The sequence below is a fragment of the Sparus aurata genome, chromosome 18 (assembly GCF_900880675.1).
Source record: "Sparus aurata chromosome 18, fSpaAur1.1, whole genome shotgun sequence".
NCBI lineage: Eukaryota > Metazoa > Chordata > Actinopteri > Spariformes > Sparidae > Sparus > Sparus aurata.
The window spans coordinates 23,414,576-23,437,118 of record NC_044204.1 but is presented as its reverse complement, the minus strand read 5'-3'; the positions used below and the strand labels follow the sequence as shown (position 1 = coordinate 23,437,118).

Below are 22,543 nucleotides of genomic sequence, written 5' to 3'. Positions count from 1 at the left end.
CTGTTTGCACGTGCATAGGCAACGGACATCTGAACACTCACCACCTGCACAAACACACAAACACACAAACACGTGCCGACACACACAGACACACACAAACCCCCTGCCCTGCCAAACCAAGCTAAAATAACCTCCACAAACACAAGAGTTTGTGTGTCGGGGAAGAGGGATATTATTGTCTGTCCCTCCCCTGCTCCCTCCAAGTGCACTTTTCAAGGTGCAGGGCTTGGTATCTCCATGGCAACAGCAAAGCGACCAGGAGCGCTAGGAGGGAGGAGGTGGTGGGCGATGGGGGGGACAGAGACGGAGGGGATAGAGGAGAGGGGCGACGGGGGTGGTAATGGGGATGATGGTGATGTGTGGAAGCGAGGGGGGGGGTCCTCTGGTCACAGAAAGGCATGCTGGGTACATTGACTCGGGAACACTGACATTTTCACGAGTCGTGACATTGGAGGCAACCAGGGTGTGGCTTTTCTGCTGGAGGTGTTCTCATGTATGTGTGTGTGTGTGTGTGTGTGTGTGTGTGTGTTCCCAAACAGCCCTGTGGAGATCTATGCTCCGGGAGCCCAGGTGTGATCTCAATGCTTGGTGAAAGATGACCTCTCACTGTACAACACACACACGCACACAGACACACACACATGCTTTCTCTCTCAGTGGAGGGTCCGTGTCTGTGTTTGTATAACAGAGACCTCCAGGTATTATTGGACCCTGTTTACATGTGCTCGCGTCCATGCTGGCCCAGATATGTCCACCCCTGTACATTTTTCTCTGCTCTCTCTCTCTCCCTCTCTTTTGACCTTTACTCTCCACTGGTTACTTTTGACCATCTTCTCTGTCTTAGTCTGACATTTAGTTCTCCTTTCTTTCAAACTTGATGTTCTCTTTGGATCCTTTTTCCATCCTGCTCCTCCTACCTGCTGTTCTCCATGTCTGCATCCCATCTCAGGCCTCGGCAGGTGTTTGCAAGTTTAAAGGAGACATATTATGTTCATTTCAGGTGTATAGCTTTAGTTTGGGTTACGACTAGAATAGGCTAACATGCTTTAGTGCTCAAAAAACACATCAGTTTTCCCATACTGTCCGGTGCTGCAGCTCTGTCTGAAACACTCTGTTTTAGTTCCTGTCTCTTTAAGGCCCCTCCTCCCAAATACCCAGTCTGCTCTGATTGGTCAGCTAAAATATGCCTGACCCAGCAGCACTAACAACGACAGCGCAGCTGTGCTAAATCAATTCTTACGTGCCAAACTATTGGCTAAGCATAAATTATAAAAAATGTGTGACATGGTGGTGTAGTGTGAGTCACAAAGTCACGCAATCGAAGGCGAGACTACTGATGAGGTGTTTTCTCATTGGGAGAGAGGAGCTTCTGTTGAGGCAACTCAGACCTTTTTAACTACATGCACAAGAACCTTTACAAAACACTGAGGGAAAGGAAAACAATGAAAAAGCATAATAGGTCAAACAAACACAAAGCTGGAGAGAGGTTGCATGGCTAAGCTGTCAGATCGATTTCAATTCATATTTTAATCAATTTAAACACATCTTTTAGTAAATCTCACTCAAGACCTAAAACATAAAATACTGAAGGAAAGGGGAAAAGGACGAAAAAGCACAACAGGTCTCCTCTTAGCTTTCAGAGGACAACATTTACAGGATATTTGTCTATTTACAAAATTATTTCGTAGTTCTGCTGGCCGTTTGGAAAAAGGTGACATGTCACACCCACATAGAAATATGTGGAGGACAGTAAACCCAGTCAATGATTTATGTTCAGTGTCAGTGCAGGAAGTGGTGTGACATTCATGTATTGCAGTGAAAAGTAAAGTAGTGGAGATCAGGGCAGAGGATGAGTTTGCCTCCGCGACTGGTTTCATGTCACACACTGGTCATGAGCGCTTTGATTTTGTTATGACCTCCATCTTTTTCTTACCATAACGAAATTGTTATATACGTCCAACCACAACCTTTCCTTAGTTTTCATGCGAAGATTTAGCAAGAATAATCTCCTGTTAACCACTGGTTATGACAATACATTATTTAAATGACTGAATAGGTTGATCGCAAAACTCGCGTTGTGTTTAGCGATGAGAGAAAACTACTTGGTTAGGGTGAGGGAAATATTGTGGCTGTGCTTTAAAACACAACACTACTTCTGAACTTCTGTTACAAACGTGCCTACATTACTTACATTTCCTACATTAACCTACGTTAACCAACATTAAGTAACTTTCCTTGTGCATCTTCTGTTCACTTCAATATGTTGACACAGTATTGTCCTTGTTTAACCCAGCTGTCCATTGCCAACATCCCCCCACAGACTTTTTTCTGAATATCCACCTTATTCCTGACTTCGTGAGTTTACCCATGGTTCATAGCGATATTCGGTTATGCTCTTCCGGTTGAGCTGGTTGACCTCGGTGTTTACACTAGCGTAGCTGTCATGCTCGCTCTAAAAACCATCTTTTTAACACAAAGAAAGCGACAGAATGGATAAAATCGGCAGTGGATACACAGAACAGATCTTTTAATAAGTCGTGAAGACAGTTCTCACAGTGCCTCACCCGTCAGTTCTCACGGAGTGGGCAGATGACATGAAGCATTAGCCCGGCATTAGCCCGACGTTAGCTACATCGACGTAGCTAACGTTGGGCTAAAGCTTATCTTATATTTTCTGAAGGTGTTGACGGTGGAGAATTACGCAGTTACAAAAGCACAGAAGCATACAACTACCTGCACAGTAACAACATAGGGAAAGTACTGTTGAAGAAACACAGCGACTTATTTCTGAAGGCAGCAGTAGCGCCCAGCCACAGCGTCAATCAAGCTAAACATACAGCGTGGATAATGCTGAAGGAAAGTGAAGTCGTGGAGACAGGCGGCTGCTCTGACATTGCCGGGTTAGGGAAGTCATGCAGTCATGCAGCAGCTATACTGTGGAAGATATTCAGAAACCCAAATATTTATTTTAGTGTCAAAGCCGCGAGCCGCGCTAGTCTCCGTTCCTCCTTCCTCAGCATGGCGTGTAGGGCGCAGGGCACGGACAAGTTTGTCTAAGTGGTTGATGTACTACACAAGACGTTTCTGAGGGTTAGGGTTAGGGTTAGGTAGTGGGGAAATGAGTGTATGGAAGCTCAAAGAGGTTCGATACAGCACGGGCACAGGTCTAGTTTTAATTTTCTTATTAAAGACCTGAAATTATTGTAGGACACTCCAATGACTCCTAAATATATAATAGGAAGCATAAACTTGCCTATATATATATAAAAAAGGGGATATTCCCCAATTATATTCAAGTAAAAGAAGAATAAGGAAAGAAAAGACGGACAAGTTTGTCTAAGTGGTTGATGTACTACACGAGACGTTTCTGAGGGTTAGTGTTAGGGTTAGGGTTAGGGTTACAACGGCACATGTTGTACCTGACCATTTTAAAAAACAATATAGCACTTATGACCTAACGCTAGTTGTTTAGGGCTAGCTTAGCGGCAGCGGCCATCATGCAGTTGCAAGGCAACCGGAAACAGAAAACCGCCAGCGGAAGTAGTTATCTGTCATGGCAGCCCCCATAGGCTCCCGAGGAAACAGGTGGATACGACTTCCGCTCACTTCCTCCTTTCCAGCCTTAGATGAGATCATTCTTGGACATTTGCAGATATATACAAGACAAACATGCTGTCTGGTATGTTAATGAGAAACAGTCACAAACTAGATATATATTGGTGGTGCTAAATAGTTGTAAAAGTTATTGCAAAAAGATCAAACTGATCCAAGTTGAAAGAACTGAAAGAAACCAGGCGATTGGCTTCAGAATGGCTTCACTCCTACTACGTTGCTGGCACGCGAGTCCTGAATAGTGCATAGTAAGATACTGGATGATTCAGGAGACGGAGGTGGAAATTTATTCAGTCTGCTCTCTAGAGCTTCCTGTAAAAGTTCAGTGATGATGTGGCAATTGAGGAATCCCTGGAGTTTCACTTCATCCTGTAGTTCATGAAACCGCTCCTAATTAGGGGTCGCAGCCATTACAGAAGAAAAGAAATCAGAGTCAGTGTTGACACCACAAGGTGAACCAAGAGAGTGTACAAGGCTGGACCTACCTACAGTTTGGGACGTCAGTTGTGTTTTTGAGGAGGAGGATTTGAATGTCTTTTTTTTTTTTGGGCCTTTATGTGGCTTTATTGATAGAACAGGCTCAAGATTTGACAGGAAACAGGATGAGAAAGAGGGGGAGTGACATGCAGCAAATGGTCCCCAGGCCAGGACTCAAACCCAGGGCTACTGCAGCCAGGACAAAGCCTCTGTACATGGGAGGCCTGCTCTACCAACTGAGCCAAACGGCACCCCGGGATTTTAAAGTCTTATCCCCCGTTCAGACCAAAACAACGCAAATTCTTCACATGACTAGATTACATACAAAGTCAGTGATAAGACAATTAGACGTGGTATCGCAGGCAGGTGGTGTGATTAACACGACGGGATTGAAGCGATCGTGTGAGGTGAAAATATTGAACTCAAACAAAATTTTCACTTGACACTTTGTTGGGAAATTCCTTCTGTGTCACACTGACATCATGACATTCGCGCCGCAGATGCCCGGACATCGAACAACAACAATGGAGGAGAGGATAGTAATCGTTAATAGCTGTGCGATAACACATCGACTCGTACAGAGACAGGACAAAAAATGGAGCTGCTGTGGAGGGAAGTGAGCGACAAGGTCAGGCTACCTGGTAAGTCACGTCAGCACAGCATAGCTCTGATTGATGCTAACCCCATTCAGGGATGAGCAACGCAACGCGAACATTTTCATCGTGTTTGGTCTGAACGCAGCATTAGCCTGTGCAATAAATAAAAGCACTGAATGAAACTGGAGAAAGTTTTCTCACTTCACATAAAACATTTCAATGAAAGATTCTAATTTGTTAAAATAAAAAAATAAAAAAACTTTAGAGCCCCTCAAGATCGACTTTGTCATTAGCATTTTGGTAAATGTCAAGAGTGGATTAGGCTGCAGTAGAAGTTTATTTCAGGTCATCATCAACAGTAAAGGCTCAATCTGCATCATCTAAACTCACACACACCACAACACCCCAGGGAGGCTCATATAATATACTGTGAAGCAAACAAATCATTAAATATGTTTATTCTAGTTTTTCTCACTGACATATACGCACATTGAATCAAGAAAACCAGGTAAATAACACCAAAATAACAAGCTTAATTAGTGACACATCAATCACACATGAAGGTGATGAGCAGAAAAGAAAAAAAATATTAAATTAAAAAAATATTAACAAAACTTCAGAACTGAGCCATTTAACCAGGAAAGAATGGCACAATTAGAGATAAAACAGAGAAACAAAAAGATAAATGACATTTCTAGCCGCTGATGGCAAGGTCACCAAGACAATTAACATTTGTTTAGTTACACATTCACAGTTTGGAGTTGCCTGTGGCTTCATATTAATATTACCGCTAACTGCCTTCGGGTTGCAAGCGAGAATGTGCTTAACTAAAGCGTGCAGGAAAATGAGCTAATTCCATTCGGAAGTTTTCGTCACTGCTCGCACAGAACGTAACATGAACATGTTATTTTTCTCTTCTCTCTTGACTCGACCTGCGATTGCTTGATCAGCTCTGAGTAGAGTTGTAATTGATTTCTGCTGAAGAATTTGATCATTTAAAGCTCATTCCCAGCTTGTCAAATGCCGATGCTCTACAACCCCAAAGCGACTTGACGAGTTGTGAATGAGACTCAAAAATGATTTTCTTTCCTACAAATACAGCATTCAATTATGAGTCATTGAACAAAAAAATAATGCTGAACAATCTAATGGTTAGTGAAGTAATTTATCACATGAAATGTGGTTCAGACTTTATTTATTGTAAATTGAACATTTTTGCGTTTTGGACTAAAAACAAGCAATTTGATAGTGATGTATTGAACTGTCTGCACTTCTGACAGGTATACATATATATATATATATATATATATATATATATATATATATATATATATATACATATATATATAATTTTTTTTTTTACTTGTATCCATACATTCAATAAGTAATGAAGCAATAAAGGTAAATTAGGAGATAATAATCTCTAGTTGCAGACTAGTTTCACCCAGAAATCTTTATTTTCTTTTTTTAAGACTTATGATGATTTTTAAGACTTTAAGATTCAAAGTTAGTAAGTTATGTCCACCTTGAAAAAAAAAAACAGATACCATTATCACATCCACCAGAATATTCTTTGGCACTTGGCATCAGTTTATATATGGTTTAGCAGCCACCGGCATAACTGTGTGACCCAAACTGATATGTTTTTATTTTTTAGGCTGCAGTAGCCCTGGTTCGAGTCCCGGCCTGGGGCCCTTTGCTGCCTGTCACTCCCCCTCTCTCTCGTCCTATTTCCTGTCATCTCTTCAGCTGTACTGTCAATGAAGCCATATTAAAAAAAGGCTAATAAATAAATAAATCTGCACATGAAAGTGAAAATCAACAGAAACTAAAGACTGTAAATATAATCTGAGATCTTTTTTGAAGTTGACACACTGCTAACTGGGACTCAATCTTTTATATTCATTTATTTCATTTTTTTATATCACTTCAATAATTTGTTTTCCTCATTAATTCTCTGTTATGATCTTGCTTTTAGAAAAGCACAAGAAAAAGTAAGGGGGAAAAAAAAGAAACCGTATCTAAAAACGAGAATTGCTTGTCTTTATATTGGCTGTGTGTGCTCCTTGTGCTGCTCATCGGTGTTTACAGCAATATGAGATGAGTGGTCAAGAGGGGTAAATGATGTTAGGGCTACTAAGAAATCTTTTTGTTCCCCTCCTGTGTGTAAATTGGACCCTTGGGCCCTGCAAAAAAAAAAAAAGGAGTGCACGGAGTGCGCTTCCTCCGGCCGGCCGCACGGGGCGCTGCTGGTCATCCAGAGCCAGGAACACTTGACGGGATATTCAAAGTTTATGCAAGGCTCGCAGCACATGAGGGACCGGCGGAGGGGAGAGTTGAACGGGAGTTTTCGATACCACCACAAACACCAAAATATATATATATATATATATATATATATATATATATATATATATATATATATATATATATATAAAAATCACTTCACTGGAGGAGGTGTGATGATGATGATGATGATGATGATGATGATGATGATGATGATGAAAAAGAAGCTCGCGTGTTAATTCCTCTACATCTCTGGCGGATGCTCTAGCTGTCAGTCAGTCAGTCAGTCAGTTTGCAGCACGGCCAGCCGCTCTGCTCAAATATCCTCTCATCTCACACAGCGGAGACACACGGGGAGTGTGTGTGTGGGCGCCCGGTGCCCGGCGTGTGCGTTCGTGTTTGTTTGTAAGTGTGTGCGTGCGTGCGTGTGTCTGTGTGTGTGTGTGTGTGTGTGTGGAGTCGGGGAGTTGTCAAAGCACTAAGTCAAAGAGTGGGGGGAGAGAGAGAGAAAGAGGGGGGGGAGAAGAGTTGGGAGAAAGAGAGAGAGAGAGAGAGAGAGAGAGAGAGAGAGAGAGAGAGACGTAGAGAAGGAAAGAGAGGAGGAGAGTTGAGTGAGAGTGTGTGAGTGGGTGAGAGAGAGAGAGAGAGAGAGAGAGAGACCTCGGCGGAGAGGAGGAGGAGAGAGAGAGTGAGAGAGAGAGAGAGAGAGAGAGAGAGAGAGAGAGAGAGAAAGAGGGGAGGAGAGCTCCGTCTCTCCCGGTGCACTTGGCAGTCTAGTTGCGGGCTGCTGTGCTGTTGCTGTCGTGGCGTGGCTGGTCGCGCCAGGCGGGGAACTTCACCACACTGGAGCCCGGAGTCCCACTCTCTCACCTGCGCAGTTCGGAGCTGCCATGGGTCTCTCGCCTGGATTTACTGTCCTAATTATTCTGCCGGCCTTTCTGCTGCACACCAGCGGCCTTTACATCGCCAGTAGCGTTGGTACGTACGACAGCGGCACAGTTAAACGTGGTCAGTGTTTATGTTTTTTCTACGTGTCTTTGCTGAGAGAGAGGGGGGGGGCTGCACGGGGAAGGAAGGAAGGAAGGCGCCCCCTCAACCTCCCCATTCCCTTCTCTTCTCTTTGCATGTGTTCTTTATTTTAATTTAATTTAATTTATTTATTTTTATTTTTTTGCAAACAACACTGTGGGACGTGTTTGCAACTTCTGCACGTCCTGCCGTGGTGTTCGCAGGGGTCTCTCTCTCTCCGGAGGTCCCCGAGCGGCGCAAGCAGTGTTGTGATGTTGCTCCCTCCTCGCACCTCAAGGTGGGGGACGGGGGGACGGGGGACGGTGTTATCAGGGGGAGGGCATCAGACGCACCGGTTCACTGTCGGATTTTCGCAGGGAAGTAGCCTAACATTATCTGATGCGGCCGCTGTCGCATCTATCGATCTGTCACAGGACGCTGGAGTCGGATGTCAGCCTATTGATCACACTATTATCAAATCATTCCTCTAACACGGGCGCTCAAGGAATATTAACAGCTCGCGAGCGAGTGTGTGTTAGGTTTTATCAGCGTGCAAACTTTAAAGAAAAAAAAAACAGAAATCAAAAAAATAGACGAATAACCAAGTGTTAGGTGCACCTGAGGTATAAGGTGACAGCATACCTGCCTCTGCCTCTGTGATAGCACTGACACCTTACAGTGGCCTCGGCTGAGTGTGTGTGTGGGCGCTGGGGAGCATCTCTCAGGTCGCCTTTCAAAACGCACCTGTGCTGCCACCTTCACACGCGAACAGGGGAAATCTTCCCACAATGTCACACATGCACACGCGAAGGCGTCAACTTAAAAAAAACCGTGCATATTTCTACGCAAAGTGCACCAATTAGCGCGCAGTTAAGATTTAATTACGCGATTAACTGCGATGATTGGATGAACGGTAGCAAAGTGCCTTTAAAAAAAAGGTGCATCATGTTCGTAAGAAGCGCCTCGTAAGAATGACAGTTTCTGTCGGATCGATTTGCCCCCCCCCCCCCCCCCGTTTTAATTAATTGTTTTTCTCAGTCGAGGTTACAGAGATAATTTTTCTCGGATCGAGCAGCCTGACGGTGAGAAAACAGCGTGAGAAAGCCGCAATTAGCACCTTGATCTTGTACTGGCTTTCCTGTTGGCGGTGGAAGGGCACAGAAGGTGTCAGGAGCGCAGCGCGCACTGCTGAGGCGGCCGTTTCCAAAACGCGCACTGCCGAGCACAGGGGTCGCCTCTGGGTTCATGGGTGGGGCTGTGTGTGTGTGTGTGTGTGTGTGTGTCTAAGGTTACTGCTTTTATATCTTTCATTTATGATGTGTGTGATATATGATGTGTTTCTTGTAAAAGCAGAATAAGGAATAAACACTTCCATGGCATGCTTGACATTTTTCTAATTCCTTATTTTTTTCCATCCTCTTCCCATCACTCCCCATTTTCTCCACTGTTTATCTCCCCATGCTTCTCCCATGACGTATCCTCTTCCTCTCCAACCTCTAATGCCCCCCCGCCATGTTTTTTTTTCCACATTCTCACATCTTACTCACCAAATAACGTCCTTACTCACCTCTTTCATCTGCCTCTGCCTCTGCCTCATCCTCTCCTGACCTGTCCTGTTCCCCAGACTCCCTGCAGCATGTCCTGGGGGAGTATGGACTGGTGAGGCCGATCAGTGTGGACGCAGAGGGCCGCTTCCTGTCACACGCCGTCTCGGCTGGCCGCATGGCAGGAGGGCAGCCCCGTAGGCGCCGGAGGAGGGAGGTAGGAGTAGGCAATGATGAGTGGGAAGAACTGAGGGGTGAGCCCGTGGCCCATCGGGAGAGGCTCTACTACAACGTCACCATCTTCGGCCGGGAGTTCCACCTGCGCCTGCGCCACAATGCCAGGCTGGTGGCCCCCGGAGCCAAGATGGAGTGGCGTGATGACAGCGACAGCACCCGGCACTCTGAGCCACTGCACAGCGAGTGCTTGTATGTGGGTGACATAACAGACACGCCAGGAGCCACTGTGGCCATCAGCAACTGTGACGGCCTGGTGAGTGGACGACCTGTGTTTACCTGTGCTCTCGGTTCACTGTGCTCGCCATGGACGCGATGATATGAACGAGATGATGCGTGTCAGTGTTTTTTCTAGGGGAACTGTTTTTAAAAAGACAGATAGAAAAGGAAGCGAATAGCAAAAGTGAGAGAGTTGTGCCGCCTTGACCCCGTCGCTGTCCTCGGTGAGGGCTTCTGGTTGACCCTGAGGTTGTCACGGGGTCAAACTTGTGATTTACACCGCTGTTCTCCCTGATGTCCTCTAAACTGGCCTACCATGAGAAATACCTGAGTCATGTTTTCATCCCTCTGTCCTCTGCTCCTTTTAGTTTACTCATGTAAAAAGGGGGGGAGGGATTATTAAAGGAGTACATTGATGTTTTCACAGATAGCCTCAGTATGTCTCACTGCATCTCAGAAAAAAAATAAAAAACATCCTCACCACACATTGATACAAGAGCAGTGGACAGAAAGCTGACACCATGACAGCGTTTGAATTGAAACTGCCACCGTGAAATATTTTGGTTGCACAACAGTTGCTCAAAGAGGCTGAATTGTAGATGCTTTTAATAGAGCTGACGATGAATCGAGGGAGAAAAAGCGAAGGAGATGGCAAACAGTTGGTGAATGGCTGTCGGGCGAGCGAGAGAAGTGAGATGTAGACAGTGTGAAGAATGTGCACAGGAACTGCTGAGATGAGAGGATGCAGAAAGATGGAGGCCAGAGCCCGAGGAAGAGGTGGAACAGGGATGAGTGCAAGCGATGGAGAGAGTGGGAAAGTAAACAGGAGTAAAAAAAAAAAAAATGGGCGAAAGGATGTGCGCAGGGAGCGATGAGATCGGTTGGGAGGAGTTCCCCTCATTAGGAAAAGTGTTCATTAGTCAGGCCGATCAGCCTACCACCGGAGCTGAGTAGCAGCGACTGGATCCGTTTAGGGTTGAGGACACAGGGGACTGAGCGAGCAGCTGAGAGAGCAGGCAGGGAGCCAGGGCAGCACAGGCCTGACATGCCCACTTAGCCTGACACCAGCCAGCAACAACTCACTGCTGCCTGCTCCGGCCTGTCACTCCAGGGCCTGTTGGCAAATTCTCCGAAAGGTTACTGCGGAGCTGGTTGCAGTCAACAGATCACCAGATCACCGATTTGCACCAGCCGCTGGTTTGTTGAGAGGCGTCCTTCACTTTTTTAACTTCTGCCTACTAGAATAATTCCTCCTGTCCTGTAAATCCAATTTAAAAGAGATGTTTTAGGATCATTTTCAGGTTCATATTTTGGGTTTACATGCTTTAGTGCTCATCCTGTCCGGTGCTGCAGCTCCGTGCTCCGCCTCTGCCGGAAACACTCCTGTCTCTTTAAAGCCCCTCCCCTCCCGAATACTCAAATACCCAGTCTGCTCTCATTGGCCAGCTCACACACGCCTGACCCTAGCACCGCTAACAACAACAGAGCAGCCTGCAAAGTTGCTGAGGAAAATAAAGCAATTTGCAGCATGTGTGAGTCCACAGTCTTCCTTGTCTGCAGTCTTCAAGATATTCTCTACATTTTTTGGCCACTAGTAGCGGTACAGAGCAATGAGGAACGATATGATGATTTGATAATGAGGAACAATATGATGCTAACTAGCAAATCTGGAGTTTGATAATCAGCTTTGCGAATGTTTTATGACTTTTGAAATGCAATCAGGCCTCATGAAAAACACCAAATGTGAACATTTGTGTACAATAAAACCGCACAGGGCATTTGAAGTGAGGCGAATGAAGCTGCTATCTTCCAATGTTATGGTCTTTTTAGTACAAATGTCAGTAATTCAGTATATCGCCTCTCCACTGCAGCAGAAGACGTTGACTGGAGAAACAGACAGGGATCTTCCTGCTAAATGCTTCACTTTATCTGTTTAACTCAAGCTGCTGAAGTTGAAGTAGCAATTGAATGGGATGTCTTCAGGGTCAGTTTGGACAGAAGGAATGATCACAGCAACCAAATAGTGTCCTGACTTACTTCACCAGTCCACTGCTCAAAATATGCTCACGTTGGAGTGAAACCATTTGTTACAAAGAAAAATATGAATGATAACGGAGCTGTGATAGTCACGCCAAATTATGAAAGCTGTCCACTTATATCTAATTTGTCTCTCCCCGCCCCTGAACAACTCATGTCATTACTAATCAGTTCTTACAACCTCCTCAAGCATGCCAAGAAACACAGCCAAGCTCTGTCAGGCCCTGCGTGTATCTGCCTTTTTAAACCCAGCGTAGCCACGTAGCCCGGCTCTGCCCTGCTGTGCCCACTTCCTCAGCGACCCAGACACCTGGTAAGAGCCTTTTCTGCCCTTTGTTGCCATTCACAGCCAAGAACCTCTTGTTGGCTGTGGTCCAGGGTGCGTGATGGGAAGGGAGGAAGGGAGCCAAGACAGGGGCAGATAGGGTTCAAACCGAAATCCTCAAAAAGAAAATAATAATAAAGAGGCAGGGGTGGGAAGAGGGCAAAAGGGTATGGATTCTGAGAAGCAGCAAAAAGACCAGAAAAAAATAAGAGCGGATGACAGAGAACAGGGAAAAAGGAAATCTCTGAATGGACGAATGACCTTTGGAGGGAATTGGATTTCTGTGAACAGAAGCTGTGATCAGCTGGTTAGTTCTATGGATGGTTGACAGGAGGCAGCACACTGTACAGTATGAGCACCGGGCAGTGTGCTGTGTGTGTGTGTGTGTGTGTGTGTGTGTGTGTGTGTGTGTGTGCGCGCGCATGTGTTTTTTAGTCCTCAATCGTGCAGCGCAAAAATGAAATTAAACTGCAGCAAAGACTGTGTTTCCATGTGTGTTTGTGTTTGTGTGTGTGTTTGTGTTTGTATGTGTTTGTGTGTACAGAGAGCAGAATGGGGGACTGTGTGAATCAAACAAAAGCTTAGGAGGTTTCTCCGCTTCATGTATGAGTGTTGGTGTGTACAGTGTTTATGCGTGTCTGTGTGTGTGAACTAGGGTTGAACGCGTCCTCTTTGCTTCAAAATTGTCCCCAAATAGAGTGACAAGACAGAGAGGAGAACGAAAAGGGTCAAAAAATAGAAATTAACGCTGACCGCATTCCATTTTGGTGCTTTGATTTCTGGTTTACTGGTTTTGTGCACCTGTGATGTTCCTGCCATAACATGTCAAAATATCTGCTGTGACACTGATTGACTTTAAACATAGAAAAGACAAATTATCGACCCGCAAATCAAATACTTTTGTCTGATAAGACTCAAAATGGTGTATGTTTTAGGAACGACTTTAAGCAAATAATGCATGTGGCATCATGGAGGGAAAATCTGTTGCATACAGCCATTTCAGAAAGGTTTTTACTCAGTGGTGGAGGTTCTTGGTCTGTTGATGCAAAGGGATGGAGGCTGTTTGCCTCGTCTGTAACGACTTATATTTCAGGGTTTTTACAATTCTGTTGTAAAGTTGAACCACAAGCTGCCATTTCTAGCATTCACGCCTAGTTTGTTCGGTGTCTGTATCACGTACGTACGCTCCTACAATGCAAAGAAGTTCATTTTTTATGGATGGATAGAAATGCTTTGATACAAATAATGTTTTTATATGGCATGGGGCATTACCGAGACAGAGAGCAGGGCCAATAATGTACTGGCCGACAAATTAGCCAGGTGTTTTAGCTTAGTTTAGCTTAGTTTTGTCATGCATGCATGATTTGTGTTACACAGCTGGCATGCTACCAGTGTTACCTAGTGTATTCTTTCCAAAACCTGTGTAAAGTTTTACATGTTTCTACGTACTTGAGGTATATTCCAGAGTATAGGAAGGAGTTTTGCAACATATTATAGACGATGGAGGTTCCCTTTGGAATTAAAGAGACTTCGGGTTAACTCGCATACTCACATAGAGCTCTGTGGAGGCAAGGCCTAGAGGTAATAGGAAGAAACTCCAGGATTAAAAGTTATTTGCTTTAGAATATAACAGTTACAGTACTGTTGAAATTTGGAGAAGGTAGTTATATTTCAGTAAAATGGTCTTCTCAGACACAAAGTCGTGATGCTAGCAGTGCCCGGTAATGCATTCTGATCACAGGAAACACCAGGATCTCTATTCATGTCTTAAAGTTCTTCCATATGTGATGTTATGTGTGTGTGTGTGTGTGTGTGTGTGTGTGTGTGTGTGTGTGTGTGTTATGTGTGTGTGTGTGTGTGTGTGTGTGTGTCCGAACCTCTGGGCCCCACTCGTGGTCTTTCCTCCACCCTCCCCTCCAGAGTTTGCTCAGAGATGTGGAGGCTGCGAACTGTGTTGGCCCGATTTTGTGCACATGTGGGTGTGAGGTCAGGTGCATGTGTGTGCGTCTTTTTGGGATCTTATGTGGAATGCTGAGTGTCAGCAGAGCTCCGACTTTTTCCTCTTTCGACAAAGGAAACAGTGAGACGTAGCGATGGGAGATGAAGGGTGCAAAATTATTGTCACTTGATTTTCCACGATAAATAATTCTGTCATTGCGATGTACTGAATTAGTTAATAAGTGGGGGACTGTCGCGCTGTACAAAGTGTGCTTACACTGTCTGAGCGCTGTCGAACTCTCAGCCAGAGACGCATTCATTTTCACTTTATTCATTTTCGTCATATGTGACCAATTTCAAACTTTAAATGCTCAGCATGCGCCAATGTGACCCAGCAAAAGTTTAAAAAAAAAAGAGAAACGGGAAACAAAGGGAAGACAGAAAGTAAGATAAGTCACAGCAAGTCTTAGATATTCTAATTTTCTGCCAGGATGTACTTAATTTTGAAACAGGTACAGATGAGGGCTTGGAAGGAATATTCACACAGGAATTTATCATATTACATACTCTTGTGCTCTATTATTGATAGACTTGAAAATTACATTTTTTTTGTTGTTAGTCACCATTATGAGCTTCAGCCTATGGCATTTTACATTGCATTAATTAGCCTAGCAGCCACATATTACTTATGTAAACGTTTCCTTACTCAACATTGGTTTAACTCACTGCATCTCCCGACAGAACACAGCGGTTGATTTCTGGTCAGCATCCTCATGTTCTTCAGCCTGACGTCGTCAGAACAGAGCGGCTAATTTTGCCGTAGTGAGAGCAACAAGTAAGCGGACCTGCTGAGTGGGATGCTCTTTCTCTTTGGCTTCTTTCTGATATCCAAAATATTCCCGTGCTGTTCGTTTGCGTTGCGTGCCGAGCGCTAGCATCGTTGGACGTTGCTTGGACGGAAAAGCTGACACAAACACGGCACAGGAATTTCAAAAGAAAGGCAGGCCTAAAGATGATGATATGGATTGACGTTTGCACTTTGCATTGACATTGGACCGTTGATATTGCTCTGGATCAATGAATCATTACACTCCTTTTACACAGATTTTAAAGATTTTAGTCAGGCATGGTGTCCGTCCTTTAAACATTTTAACTCCAGTACTGTTCTGCTTTCTGGCGGTTTGGCCTTTTGTCAGTTTATGTCTATCTACCTCACATTGGAATGATTGGCACACATGGACATGGACGAGCTGCAGTCAGAGTGTGTCATGAAGAGGCACGAAGCTAAGACTTTCTGTTGTGAAACTGACGCAACAGTGCAGTGAATAAGTACATAAGACACAGACATCAGGACATATCGTAGAGAATCGCCTTGCACTGTCTAAAGTATCACAGAATCACTATATTGTGACACCGTTATTATCCTGGGCAACGCATCGTGAAGTCATCTTTGTCTGCCTCATTGTAGCGCTGTGCATGCAGATATCCAGCGTGTTGTCCGCGCCTGCGATAATCAGTGACGTCTGACAAATGGCAGGTCACTGTGGGAACAGAGGGGTCACGCAGGTGTATTTGTTACCGACATGCGGGCAGATCAGGAGTGTGAAGAATTGTGTAGCAGAGGTTGTGTTGTCTGTCGTCTTGCTCCTAAAACTCGCGTGGGTGCACACCTGATGTTTATCGTACACCTTCGCACATACAAGGGTTAAACACACGGCGCGCCTTTTGCTAAAGTGGGCATCATGCGCCCAGACACACGTGAACACACCCCGCAGTACGGTCAGACGCTCAGACACACGGCGAAGATGCACAGCGGCGAAGAAAGCAAAGTCCCCCCCCTGAACCGTCTTTACCCCGCTGCATGACTAAAAAAAAAACTCTGTGCACACATTTCTCTTATTGTCTCCACCCTTCGCCTCTATCACTCTCTTCTCTTGCTCTCTCTCTCTCTCTCTCTCTCTCTCTCTCTCTCTCTGTCTCTTGTTTCTTGGCCAGCAGCGGTAGCAGCGAGCAGGAGAGCTCTCCTAATGATGGTATTAAAAGAGTCAGGAAAATGACAGAGAAAAGGGAAAGAAAAGAATGTGGCAGACAGCTTTTTGCTCCCCAACACCCACAGATTCAGAGCTCCGGCAAAAAAAAAGAAAAAAAGAAAAAAGAAAGAGACAGCAAGAGACAGTGTTCCTTTAGCGAGCAGTCTTTGTCTGTTTTTAGCAGCAGCTCGGCTCCCAAGCGTTGATCAGACAAGTGGTGTTGAGGGTTAAGGGTATTGCCCCGCTGTCTATGCAAGGAAAAAAAAGTTTAAAGCCCGGAAGCCACATCCAGATCTTTTTCTCTGCTGTTTGTACAACACGGGCATCGTCAGTCGTTGGCGGATAATTAGCCCTGATCCGTTGCAGGTGTTGCCCTTTGTATATTCTTATGTGCTGTATTTATGTATGGCTGTGCGCTTCAGTCTGCTCATGTGTGTTATTAGCGCACAGCAGGAATGCTGGAAGGCGGCGGTGTTATTTCGGTGCTTTCATTGAAAAGACTCAAACATCAACAGCAAGGAAAATGCCAAAGCATTGACAGGTTCTTTGTTTCTTTTTTTTTTTTCCAGGGGCGGGTGCCGGTAGGTGGCACAAAAAAAAATCATCCTCGGGGTTACAGCACTGATTTAATGTAATGATGTTTGGCAAGTTAGAACATAGGAAAGCACAATAATCATAACTAGCGTCGGCCAGTAAAGGCTCTAGAATGGAGAGCTGCATTGCTAATCAATAAATCAACTATAATCAGTAGAGCGCATACTTCCGCCAAGGCCCACAAGTACCCTTTTGTAATCACTCATAAAGAAAAATAAGACAGAAAGAAGAAAAAGAAAGAGAAAAGGCAAAATTCTCTAATATTTTCTGGTGTCTTTTTTTCCTCTGTGAAAGTAAACTGAATTTTTGGGTTGTGGACAAAACAAGACATTTGATGATGTCATGGCCTATGGTAAAGACTGATTATCCTTTGTTTATTCTAAGTGCTGTATGCTGCATTACCATGCATTTCGGGGACTGAGAACCTTCGCAAACATCCTTTTTCATAAAACTATTTTCTGACATTTGATAGACCAAACCCCCCCCAATCGATTAATTGACAACACAGCCCTACAGAAACCCAGCGCCATGCATGCCAGTTTGAAAGGTTATAAAGTTACTTGGCATTACAAAAAAAAAAAAAAAAAACATTAGACGAAATACACACAAGTATGCGTGCGCTGACTTTACTCCCAAATCTGTGCCAGCACTGGGCTTAATCATGTGAGCGTGTTGACAGAGGGGCAGGCCAATCACAATAATAGCCCCAGAACTACACTAAATGCCAGCGACACGGACACTTGCGCCAGCCATGCCCCTGGAATACGCTCAGTCATTACCTCCGCATTAGGAGTCAATAGAGAAGGCAGCCCTGGGCTGAGCCAACTCATCCATCCATCCAGCCAGCCAGCCCGGCAGTTAAGCTTGGTCAGGCGTGGCAGCTCGCTGGGCCCTACAGTGTGTTATTCCACCCAGGGTCACACGATAAGCAGCTCTCAACTGTAATCAGCTCAAATTGAAATGATGACATCAATTACAGCACAGCGCACAGCTGTTATTGACCCCGGCCCTCCCCCGGCTGCGTGGAGTAGGCCGCGTGCAGGGGTGACGGTTTGAGGAAGCGCCTGCAGGAAGCGCCCGGCTGGAGGGAGGGCCGGGTTGCGGGAGAGGCCAGACTGCTGAGGCATGGTATGAATGGAGAGACAGACAGCGAGAGGGGAGAGAAAAAGAAACGTGTTCTCCGTATCTGATTGCAGGTTCCACCCTGCAGTGTAGCTCCACTCAAACACACAATTACTCAATCTAGAGCTATTATCAGGCAGAGAGAGAGAAAAGAGGGAGAGAGGCAGACAGAGCGCAGACCCATTTTGAGGAACACTATACAGAGCAAAAGGAGTGCTTTTACCAGAGCTGTGATTACTGCCGCTCACTCAGTGCACTTAACCAGCCCCCTTGACTCTCTTTCCTCTCGCTTCTCTGTCATTCACGGAGTGCTTGCTCAGAGCACATGGGTTTGTTTGAGTGGCTGAAATAACAGGATTCATCTGAGAAAATAGAGCAGTGGAACCCCGATGATTGCAGGGAAACACCCACGTGATGTCACGATTACAGCAGCCTGTTTTGATACTCGAATCAGCTCCGGCAGTCTGGAGTGATCGAGCAGCTTGGGCGGACTGACACACCGTTCACATGATGTAATGGCTGAATGTGGGTTCGTGTGGATTCTGTGATGTCACTGTGATGTTCCAGGGGGCCCACAAAGGTGATTTATTAGTTACCTTCTCAGCTTTTAAGCAGCTGAGCCTGTCACGACCTCAAGAGATGAAAACGACTCTGCCTCCTTCGCCGTGTACAGGTGAGTACAAGCATGGGAACTGCCTTGTCAGAGAGGTGCTGGGCACGGAGGCACAAACACAGGCGATACAGTGGAGTTTGTGTCGTGGTCGCAATTTTTTATGAAACAAATGTACCTGTTTTTACCTGTGTTGGTTGGTTAGATTTCCACGAAACTTGGATGGATGACGGGTCCCAGGATCGACCACATTAGCGATCTTAATGAACAAAATCAGGTGTATTAAGGTGACTGGTATTGATGGGTGAGCCCAATTTCATGTGGATCTAAATACAAATCTGGATCTAGCGCATTTAATGTGATTTACTTAATATTGGATTGGACTTCATTGAATTAAAGGGGACTGTTGGGCCTTGGCGGAAATACGGACGGTACAGTCCAAAGATATTATCCATCAATACTGGCTTGGGGCAGGTTCTAATGATTAAATTCCCAGTGAAGTTTACTGTTTCAATACTCCAATATAACTGTAAAATATCTCGTCTCCATTTCCAACATATCTTTTCCCAAAGTTTTTGATAACAACATTTTTTGGGATCATTGCAAAAAATGTGTTTTTATGTATATATTCTTTATATTGAACAATACTGGCCAATATATCCATATTGCATTTTTTGTTTATTCCAAATCTGGTATCACGTCGGGCCCCGAAAATCCAGTTTTGGTCGAGCTCTAATGAACTCTTCTGAGTGCCATTCTAGCTGCAACTGAAATGGTTAGTCAATTAGCTGATTAATCGATTAGTAGTCAACTATTAGAGTTAATTGCCAACTATTTTTGCTTTGTTTGAGTCAATTTTTAAGAACAATTTGATTCTCACTCTTTAAATGTGAATCTTTTCTGGTGTCTTTACTCCAATATGACAGTGAACTTATTGTCTTCAGGGTTTTGGACAAAACAAGACATTTTATGACACTTTTCTGATATTTTACTGACCAAACAAAGAATCTGTGAAAATAAAAATCAAGCCATAAAAATAACTGTTAGATGCAGCCCTTAACATGATGATGATGCATCACATGACAAAAAAAAACAAACAAACAAGAAAAACATATTATATTTGTGACAGATTTTGCGATTGAACTGTGATTGATGATTGGTGGGAATGAGTTGATGGCCAAACGTCTCTGCAGCACTTTTCACGTTCACGATTCTGGTTATTGCACACGGACCATAATGCGATTTTCTTTAATATTGTGGTTAATTGTGCAGCTCTCATTAAATCCCCACATGTTGCGACACTTCTCCGACGATCGCCCCCACCGTCTAATGAACGGACGAAACTTCAAGTCCATCATGTCTCGCACACAAAGAGAGCGACTGGTATGTTTCAGTCACTAAAACAAATTCTCTGAAGTCCAGATGGGTCCAGAGGGTCGTGGTGCACAAAATGGGTAACAAAATTACTTTTATGAAAATAAAACGAACGGAGACAAAATAAAATAGAAATAGAAAAAAAAAGGACCAGGCCTTGTTGGATATTTATGTTCTTGCCTGCCTGCCAGCCAGCACCAGTGCGCCTGTCAGTCAGTCAATCAGTCAGCCAGCCGGTCCCACAGGCTGCAGGGCCGCGCAGGAAACTGATCGATGCTCGCCACATCAGCAGTTCTCTGGCTAACAGGCCCCAGCAGCCTCTGCGGGGGGATCTTGGAAACAGGACGAGACATCTTCCCCATGTTCCAGCGTCTTAACAATCCCTTTTCTGCCTGCCTGGCCCGGCCGACCCGGCCCCACATCTCCTGTGGGCCGTGCCGGTTTTACCTCCCAGCAGTCGCACAGGTGGCTTTGTACTCTGAAAGTTTTCTCCAAGTAATCCTCACAAACAAAACACAACATAAGAGAGAGAGGAAGAGAGAGGAAGGAGGGAGCGTGGTGGAGGGAAAATGGCAGTAACACAAAAGGCGGAGGGAGGAAGACCGCGGTGGAATCTTAATGCGCCCGAACCCGAACGAGAACAGCACCAGCATCGCCGCCGTCACCACCTGCTCGCCGCTCTGTTTGGGCGGAGGCTTCTTCTTGATTAGCATGAAGAATTTAGCTTTCTCTTTTTTTCCTCTTTTTTTTTTTTATTGTCTCTTCCCCTCAGCTAAGGTCATCCGCCTGCTTCCAGAAAGCTAGCACACCCCCTCCAACTGATCATGGATATTTTATGTTTGCCAGTTGCTTGAGACTTGAACCCCTCTCAAAAAAAAAAATATGCGTGTGTTTTTGTCCTCGCCTGATCTAATTAGTTGCGTTTGTTTTCCTCTGGGTTGAATCGTTCAGCTGTCTCGTTCGTATTTTTCTGTTTGCGTGTTCCTTAATGGAACAGAGCCTGTCTGTCTGTCTGCATACAGTGTCTACGGCTGAAAATCATTTGTCTTGGCGCTTGTTGCAGCAGGCAGCTAAGCGGCAAGAATCGCACCTCACGACAGAAAACTCACACCCTCCTCATCTTACTAAGGCTGCCTGTTTGTGTTTTCTGCAATAGAGAAATAATCACTCTTTCTCTCCCTGTGTATTCTGTTTGGGGGGTTTTTTGCCGGTGCACGAGGACCTCTGGAATTGTTAGTGTACCAGCATATGTAATATATTATATAATAATATATTGTATTCTAATAACTGACTCTGTGGGGGCTGGAGTGAAGCAGCAGAAACAAAGAAACACATCTAGCACTTTGATCACTGTGACTGATCGTCTGCCAGTGTGTACAAGAAAAGCTTTTGGATACTGCCTTGCAATTATATAATCTGTTTGCCAAAGATGTAATGGAGACTTTGAGATGACCTTGTTCATGTATAGTTCTGTGTACGATTGAGTTACTGTAAAGCTGGTCCTCCAAGGTGTGCTGGATGTATCCTAATCAACACTTGCAGCAGCAGCAGGGTGATGCAGTTAGCAAGTAGGGCCGGGCGATGCGACATTTTATCACAGTAACTTCAGTCAATATCAGTCAATATCGATATTTATCACAGTTTAAATTAAGTCACTACTCTGCTTTGAAGTGTGAAGGTGAGAGATATTAGACTTGGAAGTCTGAGTTCACCCAAAAATGTTTTATATTCAGTCATTATCTGCTCACCCTCGTGCCGATTGAGGGCCCAGGTGAAGTTTCGCAGTCCGCAAAACATTTTCAACATGTGACTGCCACAAACAGCTTGGTCTCTGCAGGGATTTGGTTAGCAAGTGACGTAACGCGCGGTTTATATCTGCAAGAATCGAATTCAAACCCTTGCGCCGCCCCTGCTCTGTTGAAGTGCCCTTGAGCAGAAGTCTCTACTAGCTCCAGGCCGCTGCTTGCAGCCAGCCGTGACCTCTGGCCTCCGTAGAAAGAGGAAAGAAAATCCGAGCAGGGATCAATGAGGAAGCATGTTAGTAGTAAGCTGTCTCCTTCTGCATGCCGTCCATGATTGTGCCTTTGTGTGAGGCCTCCTGTGTTAGGAGTGTCATTTGTGTGGCGCACTGAGTGCTGAGATATATTATATATAGGTTTGAATGAGCAAAAGACAAATAATATCATGGTTCTGCTGTCAGACTAAGTCTATTATTGGTCATGTTTCTGACCAGAAGAGGGAATTGTTCATCCTGCAAACTACTCTCCACACACACACACACACGCACACACATCTACACACTCACACACACACAGCTCCTCTTACAGTGCGATGATTGACAGCATCACTCTGAACACAAAGGGGAATGATTTTTTTTTTCTCACAAGCTAATCCTTCGCCTCTCTCTTTCACACATACTGACGCTCAGATGCAGACGCACACTGGGGAGAGAAGGGACTTATTGTCAGGTTGTGCTCCGTCTCCACAGTTCATTCTCTAATCCTCTCTCTCTCCCCCTTCTTCTGTACCGTCTCCCC

The 22,543-nt window shown here is 44.9% G+C and overlaps 1 protein-coding gene across 3 annotated transcripts in view; it reads left to right on the top strand.

Annotated features, from left to right (window-relative positions):
- Nucleotides 1-7,641: 7,641 nt before the first annotated feature.
- The window catches only part of LOC115569117 (A disintegrin and metalloproteinase with thrombospondin motifs 2-like), a 135,860-nt gene continuing 120,958 nt past the window's right edge, over nt 7,642-22,543 (top strand). The window contains exons 1-2 of one of the 3 annotated variants that reach the window (XM_030397053.1): nt 7,642-7,949; nt 9,604-10,013. In XM_030397053.1, coding sequence (XP_030252913.1) covers nt 7,862-7,949; nt 9,604-10,013 — 498 coding nt within the window. In that variant the 5' untranslated portion in view covers nt 7,642-7,861. Of the gene's footprint in view, nt 7,950-9,603; nt 10,014-18,565; nt 18,696-22,543 lie in introns of those variants that run through there. The other 2 variants (XM_030397052.1, XM_030397054.1) reach the window with 2 other exon arrangements.